The sequence below is a fragment of the Balaenoptera physalus genome, assembly GCF_965194825.1.
Source record: "Balaenoptera physalus genome assembly, chromosome: 15".
In the NCBI taxonomy this organism is placed as follows: domain Eukaryota; kingdom Metazoa; phylum Chordata; class Mammalia; order Artiodactyla; family Balaenopteridae; genus Balaenoptera; species Balaenoptera physalus.
Window position 1 is genome coordinate 6,822,023 of NC_138894.1, and position 25,657 is coordinate 6,847,679.

Consider the following 25,657-nt stretch of genomic DNA (forward strand, 5'->3'; position numbering starts at 1 on the left):
CCGAGATCGAATCAGACAAAAGCCCTACCGTGCAGCCTACGTTCTGCAGGGGGTGAACCGACAGTAAACTGTGACCATAACAAAGAAGGGACTTACATGGGATGTGAGACGCGAACCTGGAAAATAAGTGTCTGCCTCAAGGAATCTGGTCCTGAGAGCAAAACCGTGTCCAGTTACACAATATCCATCCCCACCGGCACTCCTACACTTGTGTATGCCAGCTTCACCTCCCTCTGAAGGACCCTGAGGACACAAAGATGAACACAAGGTAGGCTGTGTCCTTGAGGACCTGACAACCCAGCCTGTGAGTTTGCACTATGGGCTTCACGGGGCAGGAACTGTGTCCTTTCCTACATTTAATAAATGTTTACGGAGCGTCCAGTGAAATGCATGCCTGGCACTGGGCACTCACACAACACACAAGACATTCACAAAGCACACACGACCTACACAGCACACACAGAAAATATACACATACAACAAACAACACACGCTCAAACAATACCCCCTCACACAACACACACAGAAAAGTCACACAACATACCACATACACAAAACACACAAAACCACACACTCACACAACATACACAAAACATACACACAGCAAACACAACACCTGCCACACACAACACACACGCTGACCGAACACATGCATCCAAGTCTCCGTGCTGAAATGTTTTCACATTAAAGCCCCCAGGACAGAGATGCAGGCTGATGGAGCCAACCTACCAGACAAAATATGACCACATGGAGGTGGTGAACGGAATGAAAGCCTTAAGACCTGGGTGGGGTGGGGGGGTGTCCCAGTTGAGACACTTCAGGACAACACTTGGGGGGGGTCCCAAGTTCCCACAGGCGCTCCCTGCAGGCTCTGAGGAGGGATTTATGACCATGAGAGTTGTTTACAATCAAGAGCTCGGAGTCTGCTGTCATGATGTAATTTCTTGAAGATGCTCTAGACTCTGTTCCTGCAGGGCCGAGAGGGCCACCTGGCACCAGGTGTACCTGTGTCTCTCTCAACACCTGGCATTTCAGTAAAGGTTATAATCACCTTGTGTAACTGTGTCATCGGGGTTTCCTTTCCAGAAGTTAGCCTGATGCAGTGAAGTTTAAAACAATAACCTGCCGACAGCATGAAATTTATTTTCTAACTTTCAGCGGATCAAAGGAAGTGCAATTTGGCTTCCATAGTGAATATCCCAGCTTTGCATGACAGCACAAAGTGTTTTGAGAGGAAAAATCCTCTGTGGTCAAAGGCATATCTTTGAAGTGCAGTAAGGAGCTTATGTTTTAACTGATATTCTTGAATTATTGAAAGAAAGTTCCAATCTCACTATGGCACGAAGTTACAGCTTTTACCATTACCCTCTGATAAATGTTTCTTTGGTCCCAGCTGAGCCATATACTTATTTTGAGCAATTTTAAAAGAATATATGTATGTGTGCGTGTGTGTGTGTGTGTATAGACATATATATAGTATATATTGCATAGTTTTAAAAGAATATATATATATATATATATATATATATATATATATATGTTTCTTTTCTTGATACTTTCCAAACATATTCTTTACCATGATTGTAATGAAAAACTCCCAGGAGGTAGCAGTTTTAACACTTTTTCAAGGTCTGAATAAATGAGATTAACTCTTGAAACTCAAGTGCTCAGAGTAAATGTTTTCTGCCCAGTAGTGTCCCCCCACACACAAGCGTTATTTCCTAGAAACCCATATCACACATCCCCAAGGGGCCATACAGACTTGGACAAACATTTAAACAAGCAACAAGCTGCCTCAAGTCCTTTTTGGAACAAGCTGAGATTCACCTAAAGAAAGAAAGAAGCAGGGAACATGCCAGGTGAAAGTTAGGATGGAGAATCGAAGGCGGCCCTGTGAGTGCAGAAGTGACTCAAGGGAAACGTTGACAGCTGTTCAAAGATCTGAGAGTTGGAGGTAACTAACAGTAACATATGCAGGCACTTTACACTGCGATGTCAACAGGAGAGCTAAGCCACAAATGTGTGTGCCGGGGAGAGGAACCAAGATGGCGGAGTAGAAGGACGTGCTCTCACTCCCTCTTGCGAGAACACCAGAATCACAACTAGCTGCTGGACAATCATTGACAGGAAGACACTGGAACACACCAAAGAAGATACCCCACATCCAAAGACAAAGGAGAAGCCACAATGAGACGGTAGGAGGGGCGCAATCAGAGTAAAATCAAATCCCATAACTGGTGGGTGGGTGACTCACAGACTGGTGAACACTTATACCACAGAAGTCCACCCACTGGAGTGAAGGTTCTGAGCCCCACATCAGGCTTCCCAACCTGGGGGTCCGGCAACGGGAGGAGGAATTCCTAGAGAATCAGACTTTGAAGCCCAGTGGGAATTGATTGCAGGACTTCCACAGGACTGGGGGAAACAGAGACCCCACTCTTGAAGGGCACACACAAAATATTGTGCACATTGGGGCCCAGGGGAAGGAGCAGTGACCCCAGGGGAGACTGAACCAGACCTACCTTCTAGTGTTGGAAGGTCTCCTGCAGAGGCAGAGGTGGCTCTGTTTCACCATGGGGACAAGGACACTGGCAGCAGAAGCTCTGGGAAGTACTCCTTGGCATGAGCCCTCCCAGAGTCTGTCATTAGCCCCACCAAAGAGCCCAGGTAGGCTCCAGTGTTGGGTTGCCTCAGGCCAAACAACCAACAGGGAGGGAACCCAGCCCCACCCATCAACAGTCAAGTGGATTACAGTTTTACTGAGCTTTGACCACCACAGCAACAGTCAGCTGTACCCACCACCAGAGCCTCCCATCAAGCCTCTTAGATAGCCTCAACCACCAGAGGGCAGACAGCAGAAGCAAGAAAAACTATAATCCTGCAGCCTGTGGAACAAAAACCACATCACAGAAAGACAGACAAGATGAAAAGGCAGAGGGCTATATACCAGATGAAGGAACAAGATAAAACCCCAGAAAAACAACTAAATGAAGTGGAGATAGGCAACCTTCCAAAAAAGAATTCAGAATAATGATGGTGAAGATGATACAGGACTTCGGAATAAGAATGGAGGCAAAGATCGAGAAGATGTAAGAAAAGTTTAACAAAGACCTAGAAGAATTACAGAACAAACAAACAGAGATGAACAATACAATAACTGAAATGAAAACTACTCTAGAAGGAATCAATAGCAGAATAACTGAGGCAGAAGAACGGATAAGTGATCTGGAAGACAGAATGGTGGAATTCACTGCAGTGGAACAGACTAAAGAAAAAAGAATGAAAAGAAATGAAGACAGCCTAAGAGACCTCTGGGACAACATTAAATGCAACAACATTTGCATTATAGGGGTCCCAGAAGGAGAAGAGAGAGAGAAAGGACCAGAGAAAATATTTGAAGAGATTATAGTCGAAAACTTCCCTAACATGGGAAAGGAAATAGCCACCCAAGTCCAGGAAGCGCAGAGAGTCCCATACAGGATAAACCCAAGGAGAAACACGCCGAGACACATAGTAATCAAATTGGCAAAAATTAAAGACAAAGAAAAATTATTGAAAGCAGCAAGGGAAAAATGACAAATAACATACAAGGGAACTCCCATAATGTTAACAGCTGATTTCTCAGCTGAAACTCTACAAGCCAGAAGGGAGTGGCATGATATACTTAAAGTGATGAAAGGGAAGAACCTACAACCAAGATTACTCTACCCAGCAAGGATCTCATTCAGATTTGATGGAGAAATCAAAAGCTTTACAGATAAGCAAAAGCTAAGAGAATTCAGCACCACCAAACCAGCTCTAGAACAAATGCTAAAGGAAATTCTCTAAGTGGGAAACACAAGAGAAGAAAAACACCTACAAAAACAAACCCAAAACAATTAAGAAAATGGTCAAAGTACTATACATATCGATAATTACCATAAACATGAATGGATTAAATGCTCCAACCAAAAGACACAGGCTTGCTGAATGGATACAAAAACAAGACCCATATATATGCTGTCTACAAGAGACCCACTTCAGACCTAGGGAAACATACAGACTGAAAGTGAGGGGATGGAAAAAGATATTCCATGCAAATGGAAATCAAAAGAAAGCTGGAGTAGCTATATTCATATGAGATAAAATAGACTTTAAAATAAAGAATGTTACAAGAGACAAGGAAGGACATACATAATGATCAAGGGATCAATCCAAGAAGAAGATATAACAATTATAAATATATATGCACCCAAAATAGGAGCACCTCAATACATAAGGTAACTGCTAACAGCTATAAAAGAGGAAATCGACAGTAACACAATAATAGTGGGAGACTTTAACACCTCACTTACACCAATAGACAGGTCATCCAAAATGGAAATAAATAAGGAAACAGAAGCTTTAAATGACACAATAGACCAGATAGATTTAATTGATATTTATAGGACATTCCATCCAAAAACAGCAGATTACACTTTCTTCTCAAGTGCACACGGAACATTCTCCAGGATAGATCACATCTTGGGTCACAAATCAAGCCTCAGTAAATTTAAGAAAATTGAAATCATATCAGGCATCTTTACTGACCACAACGCTATGAGATTAGAAATGAATTACAGGGAAAAAAACGTATAAAACACAAACACATGGAGGCTAAACAATACGTTACTAAATAACCAAGAGATCACTGAAAAAATCAGAGGAAATCAAAAAATACCTAGAGACAAATGACGATGAAAACACGACGATCCAAAACCTATGGGATGCAGCAAAAGCAGTTCTAAGAGGGAATTTTATAGCTATACAAGCCTACCTAAAGAAACAAGAAAAATCTCAAGTAAACAATCTAACCTTACACCTAAAGGAACTAGAGAAAGAAGAACCAAAAAACCCCAAGTTAGGAGAAGGAAAGAAATCATAAAGATCAGAGCGGAAATAAATGGAATAGAAACAAAGAAAACAATAGCAAAGATCAATAAAACTAAAAGCTAGTTCTTTGAGAAGATAAACAAAATTGATAAGCCATTAGCCAGATTCATCAAGAAAAAGAGGGAGAGGACTCAAATCAATAAAATTAGAAATGAAAAAGGAGAAGTTACAACAGACACTGAAGAAATACAAAGCATCCTAAGAGACTACTACAAGCAACTCTATGCCAATAAAATGGACAACCTGGAAGAAATGGACAAATTCTTAGAAAGGTATAACCTTCCAAGACTGAACCAGGAAGAAACAGAAAATATGAACAGACCAATCACAAGTAATGAAATTGAAACTGTGATTAAAAATCTTCCAACAAACAAAAGTCCAGGACCAGATGGCTTCAGAGGTGAATTCTATCAAACATTTAGAGAAGAGCTAACACCTATCCTTCTCAAACTCTTCCAAAAAATTGCAGACAAAAGAACACTCCCAAACTCATTCTATGAGGCCACCATCACCCTGATACCAAAACCAGACAAAGACACTACAAAAAAGAAAATTACAAACTAATATCACTGATGAATATAGATGCAAAAATCCTCAACAAAATACTAGCAAACAGAATCCAACAACACATTAAAAGGATCATACACCACGATCAAGTGGGATTTATCCCAGGTATGCAAGGATTTTTCCATATACGCAAATCAATCAATGTGATACACCATATTAACAAATTGAAGAATAAAAACCATATGATCATCTCAATAGATGCAGAAAAAGCTTTTGACAAAATTCAACACCCATTTATGATAAAAACTCTCCAGAAAGTGGGCATAGAGGGAACCTACCTCAACATAATAAAGGCCATATATGACAAACCCATGGCAAACATCATTCTTAACAGTGAAAAACTGAAAGCATTTCCTCTAAGATCAGGAATGAGACAAGGATGTCCACTCTCACCACTATTATTCAACATAGTTTTGGGAGTCCTAGCCACGGCAATCAGAGAAGAAAAAGAAATAAAAGGAATACAAATTGGAAAAGAAGAAGTAAAACTGTCACTGTTTGCAGATGACATGATATTATACATAGGGAATCCTGAAGATGCCACCAGAAAACTACTAGAGCTAATCAATGAATTTGGTAAAGTTGCAGGATACAAAATTAATGCACAGAAATCTCTTGCATTCCTATACACTAATGATGAAAAATCTGAAAGAGAAATTATGGAAACACTCTCATTTACCATTGCAACAAAAAAAAATAAAATACCTAGGAATAAACCTACCTAGGGAGACAAAAGACCTGTATGCAGAAAACTATAAGACACTGATGAAAGAAATTAAAGATGATACCAACAGGTGGAGAGATAGGCCATGTTTTTGGATTGGAAGAATCAATATTGTGAAAATGACTCTACTACCCAAAGCAATCTACAGATTCAATGCAATCCCTATCAAATTACCAATGGCATTTTTTAAGGAACTAGAACAAATCATCTTAAAATATGTATGGAGACACAAAAGACCCCGAATAGCCAAAGCAGTCTTGAGGGAAAAAAACAGAGCTGGAGGAATCAGACTCCCTGACTTCAGACTATACTACAAAGCTACAGTAATCAAGACAATATGGTACTGGCACAAAAACAGAAACATAGATCAATGGAACAACATAGAAAGCCCAGAGATAAACCCACGCACCTATGGTCAACTAATCTATGACAAAGGAGGCAAAGATATACAATGGAGAAAAGACAGTCTCTTCAATAAGTGGTGCTGGGAAAACTGGACAGCTACATGTAAAAGAATGAAATTAGAACACTCCCTAACACCATACACAAAAATAAACTCAAAATGGATTCGAGACCTAAATGTAAGACCGGACACTATAAAGCTCTTAGAGGAAAACATAGGAAGAACACTCTGACATAAATCACAGCAAGATCTTTTTTGATCCACCACCTAGAGTAATGGAAATAAAAACAAAAAAAAACAAATGGGACCTAATGAAACTTCAAAGCTGTTGCACAGCAAAGCAAACCATAAACAAGACGAAAAGACAACCCTCAGAATGGGAGAAAATATTTTCAAACGGATCAACAGACAAAGGAGTAATCTCCAAAATATATAAACAGCTCATTCATCTAAATATTAAAGAAACAAACAACTCAATCCAAAAATGGGCAGAAGACCTAAATAGACATTTATCCAAAGAAGACATACAGATGGCCAAGAAGCACATGAAAAGCTGCTCAACATCACTAACTATTAGAGAAATGCAAATCAAAACTACAATGAGGTATCACCTCACACCAGTTAGAATGGGCATCATCAGAAAATCTACAAACAACAAATGCTGGAGAGGGTGTGGAGAAAAGGGAACCCTCTTGCACTGTTAGTGGGAATGTAAATTGATACAGCCACTATGGAGAACAGTATGGAGGTTCCTTAAAAAACTAAAAATAGATTTACCATATGATCCAGCAATCCCACTACTGGGCGTATACCCAGAGAAAACCATCATTCAGAAAGAGTCATGTACCACAATGTTCATTGCAGCTCTATTTACAATAGCCAGGTCATGGAAGCAACCTAAATGCCCATCGACAGACGAATGGATAAAGAAGTAGTGGTACATATATACAATGGAATATTACTCAGCCATAAAAAGGAACGAAATTGAGTCATTTGTTGAGATGTGGATGGATCTAGAGACTGTCATACAGAGTGAAGTAAGTCAGAAAGAGAAAAACAAATATCGTATATTAACGCATGTATGTGGAACCTAGAAAAATGGTACAGATGAGCCGGTTTGCAGGGCAGAATTTGAGACACAGATGTAGAGAACAGACATATGGACACCAAGGGGGGAAAACTGCGGTGGGATGGGGATGGTGGTGTGCTGAATTGGGCGATTGGGATTGACATGTATACACTGATGTGTATAAAACTGATGACTAATAAGAACCTACAGTATAAAAAAACAAAAAAACAACTAATACTAAACTTTCATTGGGTTATTTGTATGGAAATATGTTAATATAAATGTTTCAGACATTACGTGAAATTTCTAAAAATCTTATATGTTCTGGTATAATGTTATAAGTCATAATTCTAGTTATTAGTTTAAAATGTATATCTCAGAAATAACTAAACTTCCTTGTCAATGCACTATTATGAACTTTCATCAAATCTTTAACTGTGGTCATTTTTAAGTCTTTTGTCATTTACAGACAGTTCTGGGTGTACTCTGATGCTTTTGCAAATATGTTCCTATAAAAGGGGTTCATCTTCAAGGAATACATAGAAAAGACTCTGACAAGTACAGGTTTCTGGTAACTGACTGTACTGCTGAACTGAATGAATAAGCATTTTCAGAACTCTAATGAAAAACTGATAAACTCATAAAAGTGCTAACAAAAGATCAAGATGAAAAAAAAATTAATTACATGGGACTGAGTGAACTGATGAGGATGATTATAAATTTTGTGACTTTCTGTTTGAATTAAAAAAAAGAAAATCCCACAAGGACTCAGAGGCAAAGAATATACAAATCAATTTTCACTGCAAAGTAAAGGAGCTGTTACAGTGGAGGATTGCTGGACTGAATGTCAATATTATGACATAGTAGGAGTGTGTTTCGTGTTTGGTAATTGCAATCATTGTTGTTTTGTTGTGGTCATCCATTTACAATGCTTGGTGTCAGTCTATTTATCTCTTGTAAAAGTAAAATAGAGTGTGTGTGTGTGAAAAAAAAAATGTGTGTTCCGGGGATGCCACTAAAGCATGTGCCGGGGATGCCACTAAAGCATGTGCCGGGGATGCCGCTAAAGCATGTGCCGGGGATGCCGCTAAAGCATGTGCCGGGGATGCCGCTAATGCATGTGCCGGGGATGCCGCTAAAGCATGTGCCGGGGATGCCGCTAATGCATGTGCCGGGGATGCCGCTAAAGCATGTGCCGGGGATGCCGCTAATGCATGTGCCGGGGATGCCGCTAAAGCATGTGCCGGGGATGCCGCTAAAGCATGTGCCGGGGATGCCGCTAAAGCATGTGCCGGGGATGACGCTAAAGCATGTGCCGGGGATGCCGCTAATGCATGTGCCGGGGATGCCACTAGTGCATGTGCCGGGGATGCCGCTAAAGCATGTGCCGGGGATGCCACTAGTGCATGTGCCGGGGATGCCACGAGCAGCATTAGCTCATAGACAGGAGAGGCTCAAGGTGCCTCCAGCTCTACCCATTCCAACTGTGCTTCGTCAGCCTCAGTTCCCCATCTGTCACATGGGGAAACCAGAGCCCACCTGGCCAGGATGGTGAACATACAGGTAAAGTGCTTATTGCTGTAGTTGGCACATAGTAGGTGCTTTGTGCTGCTATTTTTGGTCCCCCAAGATAGGTAGGGAACGCGTTACAGTTTCAAGCCTGGAGTAAGGATGCCTTCCCAGTCCAAAACTGGACCTGTGGTTTGATGAGAAAAGGTGCAGATATGAAACAACACTGCCCAACACTGAAAACTAAGACCTTTCAATATTTTTATCTCCCGACTATGTCACACATCTAAGATTCACACATAAATAAGCCTTACCTTTAAGAAGTGGCTTTTTCCTTCTTCCTTTACGACCAGATTCTTTCAAACTAGGTCAAACACTTATTGCAATGGGGTTATGAATTAATGTGAGAACAGTAAGAAGCAGAAGTGAGAAACTATAGACATGCAAAATTTATCTAGAAAAATGTTAGCCTTGTCGTACAGAAGACACTAGGACCCAGCATAGAAAGTCTGCTAACGTGATTTCACCCTTTTCTGCCAATGGGAGAAAAAGTGAACCCGAGAGTTTTCAGGACCATAAACATCCTCCTTCTGTGTGTGCGTGTGTGTGTGTGTGTGTGCGTGTGTGTGTGTGTGTGTGCGTGTGTGTGTGTGTGCGTGCGTGTGTGTGTGCGTGCGTGTGTGTGCGCACGTGTGTGTGCGCGTGTGTGCGTGCGTGTGTGCGTGCGTGTGTGTGCGTGTGCGTGTGTGTGCGTGTGCGTGTGCGCGTGCGCGTGTGCGTGCGTGTGTGTGCGTGTGTGTGTGCGTGTGTGTGTGTGTGTGTGTGTGTGTGTGGGAGGGGAGGGGAGGAATCCTCTGTGTCCAACACAATGCAAATAAATACCTCTTAAACTGAAATATGATTGACATGTTAGTTTCAGGTGTACAACATAATGATTGGACATTTGTATATACTTTGAAATGATCACACTAAGTCTAGTGAACAACCATCACCACCCACAGTTACAAATGTCTTTTCCTGGGATAAGAACTTACAAGATCTAACCTCTTAGCAACTTTCATATATACAAGGCAATATTCTTAACTATGGTTATCATGCTGTATATTACCTCCTAGGACTTATTTATTTTATAACTGGAACTTTGCACATTTTGACCCCTTCACCCATTTCACCCCTCCCCACCCCCTGCCTCTGGTAACCACCAATCTGTTCTATCTCTGAGATAATTCAAAATCAGACTTAGACAAAGTGATCTCAATTATAGGGAAATCGCTCTCTCTCCTCTCCCCTTTTAAATTTATTTATTTATTTATTTTTGGCTGTGTTGGGTCTTCGTTTCTGTGCGAGGGCTTTCTCTAGTTGTGGCAAGCGGGGGCCACTCTTCATCGCGATGCGCGGGCCTCTCACTATCGCGGCCTCTCTTGTTGTGGAGCACAGGCTCCAGACGCGCAGGCTCAGTAGTTGTGGCTCACGGGCCTAGTCGCTCCGCGGCATGTGGGATCTTCCCAGACCAGGGCGCGAACCCGCGTCCCCTGCATTAGCAGGCAGATTCTCAACCACTGCGCCACCAGGGAAGCCCCCCTCTCCCCTTTTAGACAGAACCACTAACAGCACTTTCTTATAAATAAAATTCTCAAAATGCATTGAAGAACATTTAGAAGCAATAAAATTAATCCAGAAACATCATTGGCAGAAGCATGTTGGCCATTTGTGCCAAAACCTGGCTGACCTTTCAATGTTATTATTGTATTGTGAAAAGAATTTTTAAACAAGCGGTTACCATATTTACTTAAGAGTCAATGTGGCCAAGAATGAAGTAAATACCGTGTGAACCATCAGGCCTCTTAATGACCAGAGACTCTTTTTTATACTCAGAGTTTCACTGTCACTACTTGAGACAACAAGATTATATGTGTGGGAGGCTCTTCAATTTCCCCCTCAGAGGGGGCCTGGGGAAGAATAAAGGAAGTTGTGCTCAAAGCTAGAGAAAAGGAGAGATGAATAAGGCAGCAATCAGGAAAAGTCTGAACCACCCTAATGCAACAACCCACCCACCCTGTGGACACAAAACTGACGTGTGGAACCTACGTGGATGTTTTTCCCACTTTGTCAAATGAGATGGTTAGACCAACACAGGCTTTTCTTCTAAAGCATCCAGATTAGCTGGATAAATAGTGCTAGGCGAACCCCCACTTGCCCTTTGCTTGGGCTTTGGCAGTCAGAACCCACCCCCGCAGGGCTCCCACTCCTCTGGATGAAGCCCAGACCACTGGCTCTCATTCCAGACCCGCCTTGCATCCCTGACCCCATCTTTCTGACAAGTTCCCCTCCTTGCCTTGATGCTTCTCGGCTGAGGTCAAATCACATACCAGTCTCCTTGCCAGTTTCTCCATTGTTCCCTCATTCCCTCTGCCCAGACTGTTATCCTTCTTCCTCCTCCTTCCAGGCCCATCCTCAATACTGTATGCTCCTTTCAGAGGGCATTCTAGGGTTTTCCCACCCTTCCAACCAGGGGAGACGGGTGACTATCTCCACCTCCTCTGAGCCCTTGGCTTCACCTCCCCGTCCCTGGTGGCACCAGCACCCCGGACTCCGTATGGCTGAGCTCTTCTCTCCTTGATACTCATCAGATGCTGCAAGGTAAGCTCTTTCCCTGACTGACCACAGCTTGAGCAGAGCAGATGTTTAAATCTTTGCCAAATAAATGAAAGCGGCTCCATTTACACTGCTTACACCCACTGTCCCTTAGAAAATTCAGACCACACGGACGGGACAGAGAACCTGTGATCATGTTCAAGAACAAAGTTTTCTGGGAAATGTACCTACATTCCCCCAGCAGAGGGATTTGGCAGTCACTCAGGACAGCCTTGTTCTAGCTGGCTTCTTGTTGACTTGGGTAAATTACGGAAACTACGGCTGTCTATTTCCCGGGTCAGTGATTCTCAAGCCACGTTACACCACCTGCACCCGGAGAGTTTTTAAAAAATCCCTCTGCCCAGGTCTGCTGCATCTCAGACCTATGCCATCAGAACGTCTGGGGGGGTGGGGCCCAGGTACCGGTAGTGCTTAAGGCTCCCCAGGTGATTCCAACATGCAATCAAGATGGACAAAGGCTGGCCTAGATCACAGAGGGCGATCATAGTCAGTAGACGTTTGTTCTATTTGTACATAACTGAGTGGGTCCCCTAATGCAGCAACGCCATTTTCTACACCGACTGGGCCGACAGGGGCCAGGCAGAGGAAGGGAGTCCAACTTCAGGGGTTTATTCACACACAGCAGGTTTCCCTGGAACCATAATTCATGACCCAGACATCAGTTCCAGACTAAAGGAAGTGTCTGTCTCCACCACCCCTCCTCCGCCACCCTCCCAGCATTTTTCACTTTCCTATGAACCTAGTTTTTATATACTATGTCACATTACCTAAATTTCTTAAACATTTCAACTGGGAAAGAAAATCTAGAACTCTGATCTTGCAGTTAAATAAATCTCAGAATTCGAGGTTGATGAGAAATATTCAAGTGTGCTGAGTGATGTGGGGTGTAATTTCCCACATTATTACAATAGCAAAAATGTAACCTCTCCTTCTCCCTATGAGTCAGCTCAGTAACCCACTGCGATAATCTAGAGAAGTGCTTAAACCTTGAGGGAAATTTGTTCAAAAGAGGTTGTCATGGCAAGTATCACATGAGATTTTTTAAATCAACAAGTCAAAGTACCCATTCTAACACCTCTGACTAGAATCATATATTTTCTCCCCAGGAAAGAAATGCTGTGATTTTTTGCATATTGTTTAACAGGTTATTATTTTGTTTGTTTGTTTCCCAGCTTAATTGAAATATAATTGACATATAACATTGTGCAAGTTTAAGGTGTACAACGTGTTGATTTGATACATTTTTATACTGTCAGATATGACCACCATAGCGTTAGCTAACACCTCCATCCCATCACATAATTACCACTTCTTTTTTTGTGGTGAGAACATTTAAGATCTACTCTCTTAGTGACTTTCAAGTATGTAATACAATATATTAGCTACAATCACCACGCTGAACATTAGATCCCCAAACCTGTTATTCTTATAACTGGAAGTTTGTACCTTTTGACCAACATCTCCCCATTTCCCTCACTCCCCAGTCCCTGCAAATGCCACTCTACTCTCTGTTTCTCTGAGTTCAGCTTTTTTTGATTCCACATATAAGTGATATCGTACAGTATTTGTCTTCCTCTGTCTGTCTTATCTCACTTAGCTTAATACCCTGAAGCTTCTTCCATGTTCTTGCAAAAGGCAGGGTTTCCTTTCTCATGGCTGAATAGTATTCTATTGTATGTCCAGTATGTACCACATCTTCTTTATCCACTCATCTGTTGACACTTAGATTATTTCCATATCTTGGCTATTATGAATAATGCTGCAATGAACATGGAAGTGTAGGTATCTCTTTAAGATACTGATTTCATTTCCTTTGGATATATATCTAGTAGTGGAATTGCTGGATCATATGGTAGTTCTATTTTTAATTTTTTGAGGAACCTCCATACTGTTTTCCAAAGTGGCTACACCAATTTACTTTCCCACCAACAGTGCACAAATGTTCCCTTTTCTCCACATACTCATTAACATTTGTTATCTGTTCTTTTATTGATGTACAGATTATTCATTAACAGATAGATGATACAATCTGTGAAACTAGGTTTCTCCCACCTATTTCAGGCAGGGTATGTTTAATCCTTCCAGAGAAATATCTGTTGAGTTCCTATTATAGTTGAATTTTTACTTTATAAAATGTATTGTATTGGTTGTAGCTTAAATATTATCTACAGACCATTTCAGAGGCTAGAAAATAACCCTTGTACATATGCCTTCTTTAAAAACTAGCTTACAGGTAACATGTGCCAGCTTGGACGATAAATTCCCATAAGAAATGGTAGAAGGGAGCCTTAATCATGTTCCTCACGTGAACGAACTCTGAAAGCTTCAGCACTCATACAAATATGAGTTCAAATACATCTCAAAAAGAATTATTCATCGACTAGCATTTCCCTTCTTTGGGTCCCGTTATCATATCAGCACAATGAAATGTGAAGAGGTTTGGGAGCCCAACTGACCCAGGTTCAAATCCTGACTCTGTCATTCATCTGCCACCATCTGGAGATGGTACCTGCCTAAATCTACTAACTCTGCCCCCCATCCTCCTTTGGGACAAATTGAAAACAGTAAAACCTGTGTACAGAGCACAGGTAATGTCTGTAAAGCACCCAGACGTCGCCAGGAGGAGCCAGATGACAGCTGAGCCTGGTTCATTCAGGACGGCGGCAGATCTGCCCAGAGCGAAGAGGTCGAAGGGCCAGCAGTTGAAATCCAGGTAATAAATGGTCTGAGAAAAGTTGTCCCATGATTTCCAGTCAAGTTCTGCCCTCTCACTAAGTCCAGGAATTGAATGAGGGAGACCACATCAACCTCTGGGGTCATACTCATGGCTGTGGAATGTGTTGGGTTTTCAGCCATGTTGGAATATATTGTTGGCATAAGTGGCTGAGTGGATACAGTCCAAAAAACCAACACTGCTTACCTCAGCCAAGAAGTTCAGCATCTTCAGAAAAAAGAGGATCACATATAAGTGTGTCCACTTCCAATAATTTCCCCTCAAATGATAAAAAAGGCAAACCTCCACAAAAGACAAAATCACGCCATCGCCTAGTTCTATAGCAACATCACCGTTCATTTGTTCATTGATTCGGAGAATGTCTGAAGCCTTCAGACATCCAACTTGCTAATATTCTCACTGAAATGTTAGTCATTGTCATGAACAGATTGAACACAGATAATGGAAAACCAAGAGCCTGAAAATCTATGAATCCTAAAATATTTATTTTAATTGCAATTAGCATAGATGCCGTTCAAGTTTTATAAATATGTTTCTGGACTTCTCCTTTGTAAGTATTCCTTTGGCTGCCTTGTAAGTATTCCTTTGGCTGCCTCTTTTACCTCCTTATCATTATCACTGGACAAGTGCCAACCCCACCCCATGTTGTGTTGGATTGGGCCACTCTGTCTGAGTTGAGCATCTGGAACTCATCTGTGGAGTCCCTTCTCCTCCGGAGCAAACCCTGCCCTCTTCTCCCTGGACCAGGAAGCAAAGCTAGCTGAGGTGTTAACTGATCTCACAGCTGTCCCACTTCCTGCCCAGGTGGTCCTATCTCCATGGAAACCTGCATCCCTGAACACGTCTTCTGGGCCGGCAGGTCCTGAAGCCTTCATCCAGACACACCACCTGCACATACACGCACGCGCGCGCTAATCCCCACTCTGCTCTGGCCACAAATGACCAGTTGTGCCCTAGATAGGGGCCTGAGAGCCCAACCAACAATACTTGACCTCGGTCCCCTATGTTTCTTCACAAGATAGAAGCACCTCTTGGCTTAGAGCCTTAACCATCAGGCACGTGAGGGTGTGGTCCAGCCCTTCTGCAGGGCCCTGCCAATGCTACAGGCTCGGAAGCCAAGCAGCCCCATAATAATGGAACCAGAGGGGCCAAAGTGAAAGAGGATGTGGGGAAGAGAGAGAGCCTCTCCTCCAGGCCTTCCCCAACGATGAGGCTGAGGAATTTTGCTCTTTTGGGGATGCTTGGAGAGCGTCCTCAAAGAGCTCAGAATCAGGGGCTAGTCCCAGCTCCATCCTTGGCCCACCCCGTGGCCTTGAGGAAAGCTCTTGATTCTTCACCTCTAAAGATAGAAGGAACCCCCTACCTGCACCTCCGGAGAAGGCTATAAGAGAAGCTCCAGCCCCATGGACTCCCCAGCACCAAACAGGTCCCCGCAGTGGTCTGCAAGGCCCGAGTTCTCATCTGGAACCAGAAGCGACTGGGCCTCTTTGCTGCCCCCTCCACCTACCTTTTGATCACTGACATTAATTCTGTCTCGAAACTGTAAGTAAGAAAGTAAGAAGCCGCTGCTCACTTTCTTCCTCTGTGTTTTCCCGTCCTCCTCCACCTCCTCCTCCTCTCAATACTGGAAGCACCGAGCACAGAGCTCAGCCCGGGCTGGACACTCCTGAATCATTTCTCAAAACCCTCAGTTAATTTAGCAAAGCTCGAGGGGATGAGCGAGAATGCCCTTTGTACACCTAGTTTCATGCCTGGGAGAGGCAGAGTGCGTGCCTGTGGAATGTCTCCACAACCACGTTCAGGCAAAGCGCCTGTCGCTTGTCACACACCCAGGAATTCAGGGCTGGGCGAGACAGCACAGTGTCCTGCGTGCCAGCCCTGTGGAAATGTCCGCCCTGCCACCATCTCTCGTGGTAAATACAACGACGTCCCACAGTGCTTGGGCACAGGGATTGGGCTTCCCTAATATCACATAGGTGAACACTCGTGGTCTGGGAGGTAAGACTGTACACACTCTGGCACCATCTCCCCAGCCTGTGACTGGGAAGTTCAGAATAAAACCCAAGCTCCTTACCATGGCCCCATCTCTGTCTACACCACCGTGATCTGGCCCCATCTCTGTCTACACCACCGTGATCTGGCCCCATCTCTGTCTACACCACCGTGATCTGGCCCCATCTCTGTCTACACCACCGTGATCTGGCCCCATCTCTGTCTACACCACCGTGATCTGGCCCCATCTCTGTCTACACCACCGTGATCTGGCCCCATCTCTGTCTACACCACCGTGATCTGGCCCCATCTCTGTCTACACCACCGTGATCTGGCCCCATCTCTGTCTACACCACCGTGATCTGGCCCCATCTCTGTCTACACCACCATGATCTGGCCCCATCTCTGTCTACACCACCGTGATCTGGCCCCATCTCCATCTCCAAGCTCCCTCTCACTCACTCGGCCCCCCACATACAGACCTTCTCCTGCCCCCCCTGCAGGGCTCAAATGCCGCTGTTCCCTCTGCCTCAGACCTCACGCCTCCTCACAAGGACCCCCCATCACCAGGTAACATAGACCCAGCCCCTTAGCCACTGTCTCAGCAGCTGTCTGTGTCTTTCACGACGCTCATCACACACTCGACTCGGGCTACTGCCCGGCCCCTCTGTGTGCCCTGCCCTACTGCAGCGTCCCATGGCTGCACACCCACGAGGCTTAAAAAACAATCGTGATGATCACAGCCGGTTTTAAAACAATCTCAATGCCACTACACACCCATTAGAACGGCCAAAATCCACAGCACTGATGGCAGATGCTGTCAAGGACGTGGAGCGCCCGGGACCCTCATTCACTGCTGCAGGGGGTGCAAAACAGTGCAGCCACTTTGGAAGACAGTCTGACAGTTTCTCACCAAACTAAACATACTCTTACAGTACGATCCTGCAATCACTCTCCTTGGTATTTGCCCAAAGGAGTCGAAAACTTATATCCACACAAAAACCTGCACATGGATGTTTATAGAAGCTTTATTAATAACTGTCAAAACTTGGAAGCAACCAAGATATCATTCAGTAGGGGAATGGATAAATCACCAGTGGTCCATCCAGACAATGGAATATTATTCAGTGCTAAAGAGAAATGAGCTATCAAGCCATGATAAGACATGATGAAACCTTCAATGCATAATACTAAGCAAAAGAAGCCAATCTGAAAAGGCTGCATAGTGTATGATTCCAATTATATGACATTCTGAAGAGGTGAAATTATAGAGACAATAAAAAGATCGGTAGTTGCCAGGGGGCGGGTGGGAGGAGGGACGAACAGGCAGAGCACAGAGGACTTCTAGGGCAGTGAAAATACTCTGTATGATACTGTAATGATGCATACACGTCATTCTATATTTGTCTAAACACAGAATGTACCACACCAAGCGTGAACCCTGAGGTAAACTATGGACTTCGGGTGATAATGATGTGTCAGTGTAGGTTCATCAGTTGTACCGAATGTATCCCTCTGGGGAGGGGGGCATACTGATAATGGAGCAGGTTATACACATGTGGGGCAGGGGGAAATCTCCATACCTTCCTCTCAATTTTGCTGTAAACTTAAAACTGCTCTTAAAAAATAAAGTCTAAATAGAACTACCATATGACCCAGCAATCCCACTCCTGGGCATATACCAGGAGAAAACCATAATTCAAAAAGATACACACACCCCAGTGTTCATTGAAGCACTATTTACAATAGCCAGGACATGGAAGCAACCTAAATGTCCATCAACAGAGGAATGGATAAAGAAGATGTGGTACATGTATACAACGGAATATTACTCAGCCATAAAAAAGGATGGAATATTGCCATTTGCAGTGACATGGATGGACCTAGAGATTGTCATACTGAGTGAAGTAAGTCAGACACAGAAAGACAAACACATGATATCGTTTATATGTGGTATCTTAAAAAAAGGGTACAAATGAACTTATTTACAGAACAGAAGTAGTGTCATGGATGTAGAAAACAAACTTATGGTTACCAGGAGATAAGGGGGAGTGGATAAATTAGGAGATTGGGCTTGACATATACATATTACTATATATAAAATAGATAACTAATAAGGACCTACTTTATAGCACAGGGAACTCGTCTCAGTATTCTGCAATGACCTATATGGGCAAAGAATCTAAAAAAGAGTGGATATATGTATATGTATAACTGATTCACTTTGCTGTACACCTGAAACTAACACAACATCATAAATCAACTGCATTCCAATAAAAATTTTAAAAAATAAAAAAATAGTCTAAAAAAACCCCTCAGCTATGATATGAGATATGAAAAATTCGAAAACACACTGAGTTAACCTCTTCCCCCATAAGATCACCAAAGCTAAAAAAAACAAAAAAAAAACAGTTTGCTAGCATACTGTGTCGGCAGACGTGTGGAGAAACATTTTCTCAAACATTCCTGGCAGAGGTGTTAACTGTTATAACCTGATGGGAGGTGGGTGGGCAAATCACAAATGCACACAAGCCTCTGACCCAGCAGTGCCACTTCTAGGAATTTAGCCAACAAATACGCTTGCTAGCACTTCTGCAAAATGACACAGGCATGGCTGTTTGTTATTCATTGCAACATTGGTTGTAATAGCAAAAGACTGCAAACAACTTATTAGTCAGCAAAAGGTTAAAAAGCAGCTCGTTAGATACAGATTTGGAACCAGGTACAGATGAGTGTACATCATTGGCATGTGTGATGATTAATTTTATGTGTCAACTGGACTGGACCATTGGATGCCCAGATAGCTGGTGTGTCTGTGAGGGTGTTTCTGGAAGAGATTAGCACCTGAATTGGTGAACTGAGTAAAGCAAATGGCCCTCCCCAGTGTGGATCGGCTCCATCCAATCCTTTGGGGGCCTAAATAGAGCAAAAAGGCAGAGGAAGGTTGAATTAACTCTGCCTGACAACTTGCGTGAGGATGTCGATCTTCTCCTGCCCTTGGCACTCCTGGTTCTTAGGCCTTCAGACTAGACAGGTGTCTACACCATTGTTCTCTAACTCTCTACCTTCTAACTACACCATCTGCTTTCCTTGGTCTACAGCTTGTAGGCGGCAGATCCTGGGACTTCTCAAGTCTCCGTGATGGCATAAGCCAATCCACACCTTATAATAAGTCTATTCCTAGACAGATACATAGAGACAGATAGACACATATATAACCAAGAGGAGACTGATATAGCTATATCGATACCTACATATCTACATATATATCTATCTCCTATTGGTTCTCCAGAGAGAGAGCCCTGACTAATACAGTGTCAAAGAGGTGGAAGAAACTATTAACTATCAACCTACTGGTGAGAAAGAGGGAAAGACTTTGCTGAATAACCTTTTTAAAGCCTTTTAAACTGTGCGTTATCTATTCAAAAGCACACAAACTATGTGTTTTTATTCATTTATTCTCCCTAGAATGAGACCGTGTCATGAATCCCAGTTGTGCACTAAGTACTGATGTGACTTTAGGCAAATCACGTCCCTGCACTTACATTTCTTAGTCTGCAAAGTAAGATAATAATAAAGACTACCTCGTACGCAGGGCACTTAGAACCAGGTCTCACACATAGAAAGTGCTCTATTGGTCATTTGCCATCATCGTTACTTATTCAATACCAGGTTCAAACCATTGCTAAATGTTCATTTGATCCCAATTTTAACAACCGACCACTGAGCTGAGGGTCAGAGTGAAACCCTGTACCTCCTGCAAAGCTTTCCATACATGCCAAGTCCATGGGACTTGCACTTACAAAAGCTGCGATCTCCATTTTCCTGATTCTACCCTGGGTTTGTATTCATTTGCTTAACATCCATTAAGAGCATTAAAGTCTTACTCAGTAGAAACAGAAACCAACCCACACTAAACTAAACCAAGGAAACAATCAATATGCCCCAGATAAAGCTCCATTTTTAAATCCTCTGTAATTCCTTTTGGGGATATTCATTTCCCTGCAGAGTTGGGTAAAAAGGTTCCTAGCTCCCTTCCGCTGACTCATGCGAGAAACGTTCATCAAGCCCTCACAGGGTGTCAGACCCCAAACCAGGCCCAGGAGAGAGAGAAACACATAAAATCAGTCCCTACCTTTCAGAAGCTCTCACTGGGGATCAGAGTAAAGCAAGTGGATGGTGAAAACGCAATATGAGAAGAATGGCATATTATCCCATGTGCAGATGAGATAGATAGGCAACAAAATAAAACCTGTTTTTAATCTAAAGTATGTCCATGTGCTACTGAACCTGGGAACCAAGAAACATGTTGTAACACGCACAACTTTCCAAGTTTAGAATTAGAAGACATTGTCAAAATGCCAGCACCCAGCTCTCCCAAAACTAGATACTCTATAAGGTGAGGCTATAAATAAACTTCATATTAACACTAGTAATAGTACCATTTGGTATTTTTACTTTCTTTCTATTTAAAGAACATTCCTCTAGCTTTTCTCTTTATCTTCCCAGTCGGATCATGTGGTGGAGCGGAAAGTCAGTCCTTACCTCTAAATTGTAGAGATAAAAGGAGATAAAATCATAAAGACTGAGGTTTGCCCTCAGTTGCTCAAATGGTAAATTAAAAAGTCAGAGCAAAAGCATTCGACTCCCACACACTCTGGGCGGACTTGCTGAGACACATCAAATGAGGTCAAAGGCCTCAGAAATTAGGTTGGCAAAAGTTACTGTGAGAGAGGATTGTTTTGATAATGTAACCAAAAAAAGACAAGAAGCGGAACCCAAAGGGGCAGAATGGGAAGCCAGAAGGTTTCACAAAAAGTGTCCTTGAAGCAAATTAAGACAACAAAACACTCTTGGCCAGTTATCAGATTAGTACACTTTAGAAAAAAAAAAAAAGGTGAAAAACCCAGTGCTGGTGAAAGTGTGAGAAAAGGGTGTCCATACACTACTGGAGGGAGTATACATGACTAGTGCTTTCCTAGAAAAATTTAGTAACAGAAGCAAGAGCTTCAAATATGCTCGTGCCCTTTGACCTCTGGGAATTTATTCCAAGGAAATAATCAGGAAGAGATGCATAGGTTTCCCTATAGGAACGTTAGTTTGGGGAATGTTAATAATAGAAAAGAAAAAAATCAAATATACCAACATGATTTAACAAATCATCTGTGTAATGTGATTAAAAAGCTTTTGTAGGAAGAAATTCATTAGCATGGCCAAACGCTCACAGCACATTGCTGAAAGGGAAAAGCAGGTGATAAAACATCACGTACAGTACAAGCATGTTTTTTCAAAAATGTAAATGTGTTCAGAGAAAACCATACCCACCAAAATGCTAACAGTATTTATCTCACAATGTTAGGTTTTTACGTTTCACCTTTTTCATTTATCTCTATGTATTCTTTTTTAATTTTATTTTTGACCATGAGCATGTGCTGTCTGTGTACGTTTTTAAAGGTTATATTTTAGAAGTGGATCCTAGCCACTCCATGACCTCGCCTGTGGAATTTCTCTCCTCAGCATGTTAACAGTGCCCAAAAGGGTTTGTAGGTTAAGATTAAAAACTGAATGTTGGGACTTCCCTGGTGGCGCAGTGGTTGGGAGTCCGCCTGCCAATGCAGTGGACACAGGTTCGAGCCCTGGTCCGGGAACATCCCACATGCCGCGGAGCAACTAAGCCTGTGCACCACAACTACTGAGCCTGCGCTCTAGAGCCCTCAAGCCACAACTACTGAAGCCCACGCGCCACAACTACTGAAGCCCACGCGCCTAGAGCCCACGCTCCACAACAAGAGAAGCCACCGCAATGAAAAGCCTGCTCAGCGCACCAAAGAGTAGCCCCAGCTCGCCGCAACTAGAGAAAGCCAGAGTGCAGCAACGAAGACCCAACGCAGCCAAAAATAATAAATAAATTAAATAAATTTTTTTAAAAAACAACTGAATGTTGAGTAGAGACAGGCCATAAGCATCTTTTAGAATTTATCACTACTCGTCGACAGATGAATGGATAAAGATGTGGTATATTTATACAATGGACTATTACTTAGCCATAAGAAAAGAATGAAATAATGCCATTTGCAGCAACATGGATGGACCTAGAGATTATCATACTATGTGAAGTCAGACAGAGAAAGACAAATATCATATTATATCACTTATATGTGGAATCTTAAAAAAAAATGATACAAATGAACTTATTTACAAAACAGTAATAGACTTACATAGAAAAAAAACTTATGGTTACCAAAGGGGAAAGGGGGGGGAAGAGATAAACTGGGAATTTGGGATTAACAGATACACACTACTATATATAAAATAGATAATCAACAATGTCCTACTGTATAGCACAGAGAACTATACTGGATATCTTGTAATAACCAATAGTGGAAAAGAATCTTAAAAAGAATAGACATATGTGTATAACTGAACCACTTTGCTGTACACCTGAAACATTCTAAATCAACAATACTTCAATAAAAAATACCTTTTTATCATATGATATCACTTATATGTGTAATCTTAAAAAGGTTACAAATGAACTTATTTACAAAGCAGAAATAGAGCCACAGATGTAGAAAACAAACTTATAGTTACTGGGGGGAAGGAGGGGAGAGGGATAAGTTGGGAGATTGGGATTGACATATACACACAACTATATATAAAATAGATAATAAGAACCTACCGTATAGCACAGGGAACTCTACTCAACACTCTGTAATGACCTATATGGGAAAAGAATCTAAAAAAGAGTGGATATATGTATAACTGATTCACTCTGCTATACACCTGAAACTAACACAACATTAAATCAACTATACTCCAGTAAAAATTTTAAAAAAATAAAATGCACTAATTTATAAGTTAACTTTTAAATTTAAATAACTGTGAAAAACTATTAGAAGTATAATAATATAAAGCAAATTGGAATAAATGTTGAAGAAACTCTAAAAAATACATTTTTAAATAAATAAATAAAAATAAAATAAAATTCATCACCACTATTAGGAAGATCAAATTCATCTCGAGAAGCATCCCTACTCCTTCCAGATGGTATGTGTCCTCCCTTTCCCCAACTATCCACACGTTTCCCGTGAGCACAGATTTCCCCCCAGCCTCCAGCACACACATGGTGGCCTCCAGTCGCCTGTGGGTGGACATGGTGATTCACCAAACCAGTTAGTCACTCACTGCACCTTTTGAAATGTCCTTCCCACCATCCAGCCCTTCACACCCTCACAACCACAGTGCAAAGTCACACTTGGCATAAGAGCAAGAGGAAGTTTTAAGTTGAATTGAATTGAATGGTTAACCTCATTTTTGTTTTCTTCCTTCCTTTCTTTAATATCTCAGATTCTGTCCCATTTTCTTATTCTTTCACACAACAACCTTATTATAGGACATAATGAGGTCAAGGGTGTCCAATAAGAGGACAAGGTCAGGGTGGTCAAGGGTGTCCAATAAGAAATACAAGGCAATGGTGTCCAATAAGAAATTGGACAAGGGTGGTCAAGGGTGTCCAATAAGAAATACAAGGCAATGTTGACCAAACCCTGAGAGCCAACAGTCTTCCTTGCAACTCCAGATGTAACATTTTCAAAGCCTCTGAAAAAGCATGCTCAAAACAGTGCTGGCTGACCAGGGCTCCCTGAGCTATACAGGCCTCTGCTCTGGGGGTGATGGCCAGTCCTAGTGTCTGAGTGATTCCCTAGGCCCAGCAAAGGGACCAAGTTTTCAGAGCCCAATAAAAATAAAAACAAACAGCAACAACAACCATGCTCAAGCTTTTAAGATTCCATTGTATCTATTGAGATGATCATATGGTTTTTCTCCTTCAATTTGTTAATATGGTTTATCACACTGATTGATTTGCATATATTGAAGAATCCTTGCATTCCTGGGGTAAATGCCACTTGATCATGGTGTATGATCCTTTTAATGTTGTTGGATTCTGTTTGCTAATATTTTGTTGAGGATTTTTGCATCTATGTTCATCAGTGATATTGGCCTGTAGTTTTCTTTCTTTGTGACATCTCTGTCCGGTTTTGGCATCAGGGTGATGGTGGCCTCGTAGAATGAGTTTGGGAGTGTTCCTCCCTCTGCTATATTTTGGAAGAGTTTGAGAAGGATAGGTGTTAGTTCTTGTCTAAATGTTTGATAGAATTCGCCTCTGAAGCCATCTGGTCCTGGGCTTTTGTTTGTTGGAAGATTTTTAATCACAGTCTCAATTTCAGTGCTTGTCATTGGTCTCTTTATATTTTCTATTTCTTCCTGGTTCAGTCTTGGAAGGTTGTGCTTTTCTAAGAATTTGTTCATTTCTTCCAGGTTGTCCATTTTACTGGCATATAGTTGCTTGTAGTAATCTCTCATGATCCTTTGTATTTCTGCAGTGTCAGTTGTTACTTCTCCTTTTTCATTTCTAATTCTATTGATTTGAGTCTACTCCCTTTTTTTCTTGATGAGTCTGGTTAATGGTTTAAGCTTTTGACAAAATTCAACACCCATTTATGATAAAAACCCTCCAGAAAGTAGGCATACAGGGAACTTACCTCAACATAATAAAGGCCATATATGACAAACCCACAACCAACATCGTTCTCAGTGGTGAAAAACTGAAACCATTTCCTCTAAGATCAGGAACAAGACAAGGTTGTCCACTCTCACCACTATTATTCAACATAATTTTGGAAGTTTTAGCCACAGCAATCAGAGGAGAAAAAGAAATAAAAGGAATTTAAATCGGAAAAGAAGAATTAAAGCTGTCACTGTTTGCAGATGACATGATACTATACATAGAGAATGCTAAAGATGCTACCAGAAAACTCCTAGAGCTAATCAATGAATTTGGTAAAGTTGCAGGATACAAAATTAATGCACAGAAATCTCCTGCATTCCTATACACTAATGATGAAAAATCTGAACGAGAATTTAAGGAAACACTCCCATTTATCATTGCAACAAAAAGAATAAAATACCTAGGAATAAACCTACCCAAGGAGACAAAAGACCTGTATGCAGAAAACTATAAGACACTGATGAAAGAAATTAAAGACGTTACAAACAGATGGAGAGATATACCATGTTCTTGGATTGGAAGAA

General features: G+C 42.0%; 1 protein-coding gene across 8 annotated transcripts in view; it reads right to left on the reverse strand.

The window, feature by feature from the left end:
- IL1R1 (interleukin 1 receptor type 1) overlaps nucleotides 1-25,657 on the reverse strand; it is a 98,353-nt gene that overhangs the window by 69,866 nt on the left and 2,830 nt on the right. For 2 of the 8 annotated variants that reach the window (XM_082426359.1, XM_082426358.1), the window contains exon 1: nucleotides 23,558-23,847. The exons of the other annotated variants lie outside the window; for them this stretch is intronic. In XM_082426359.1, the coding sequence (XP_082282485.1) occupies nucleotides 23,558-23,719 (162 nt within the window). In that variant the 5' untranslated portion in view covers nucleotides 23,720-23,847. Of the gene's footprint in view, nucleotides 1-23,557; nucleotides 23,848-25,657 lie in introns of those variants that run through there. 8 annotated transcript variants of the gene reach the window in all.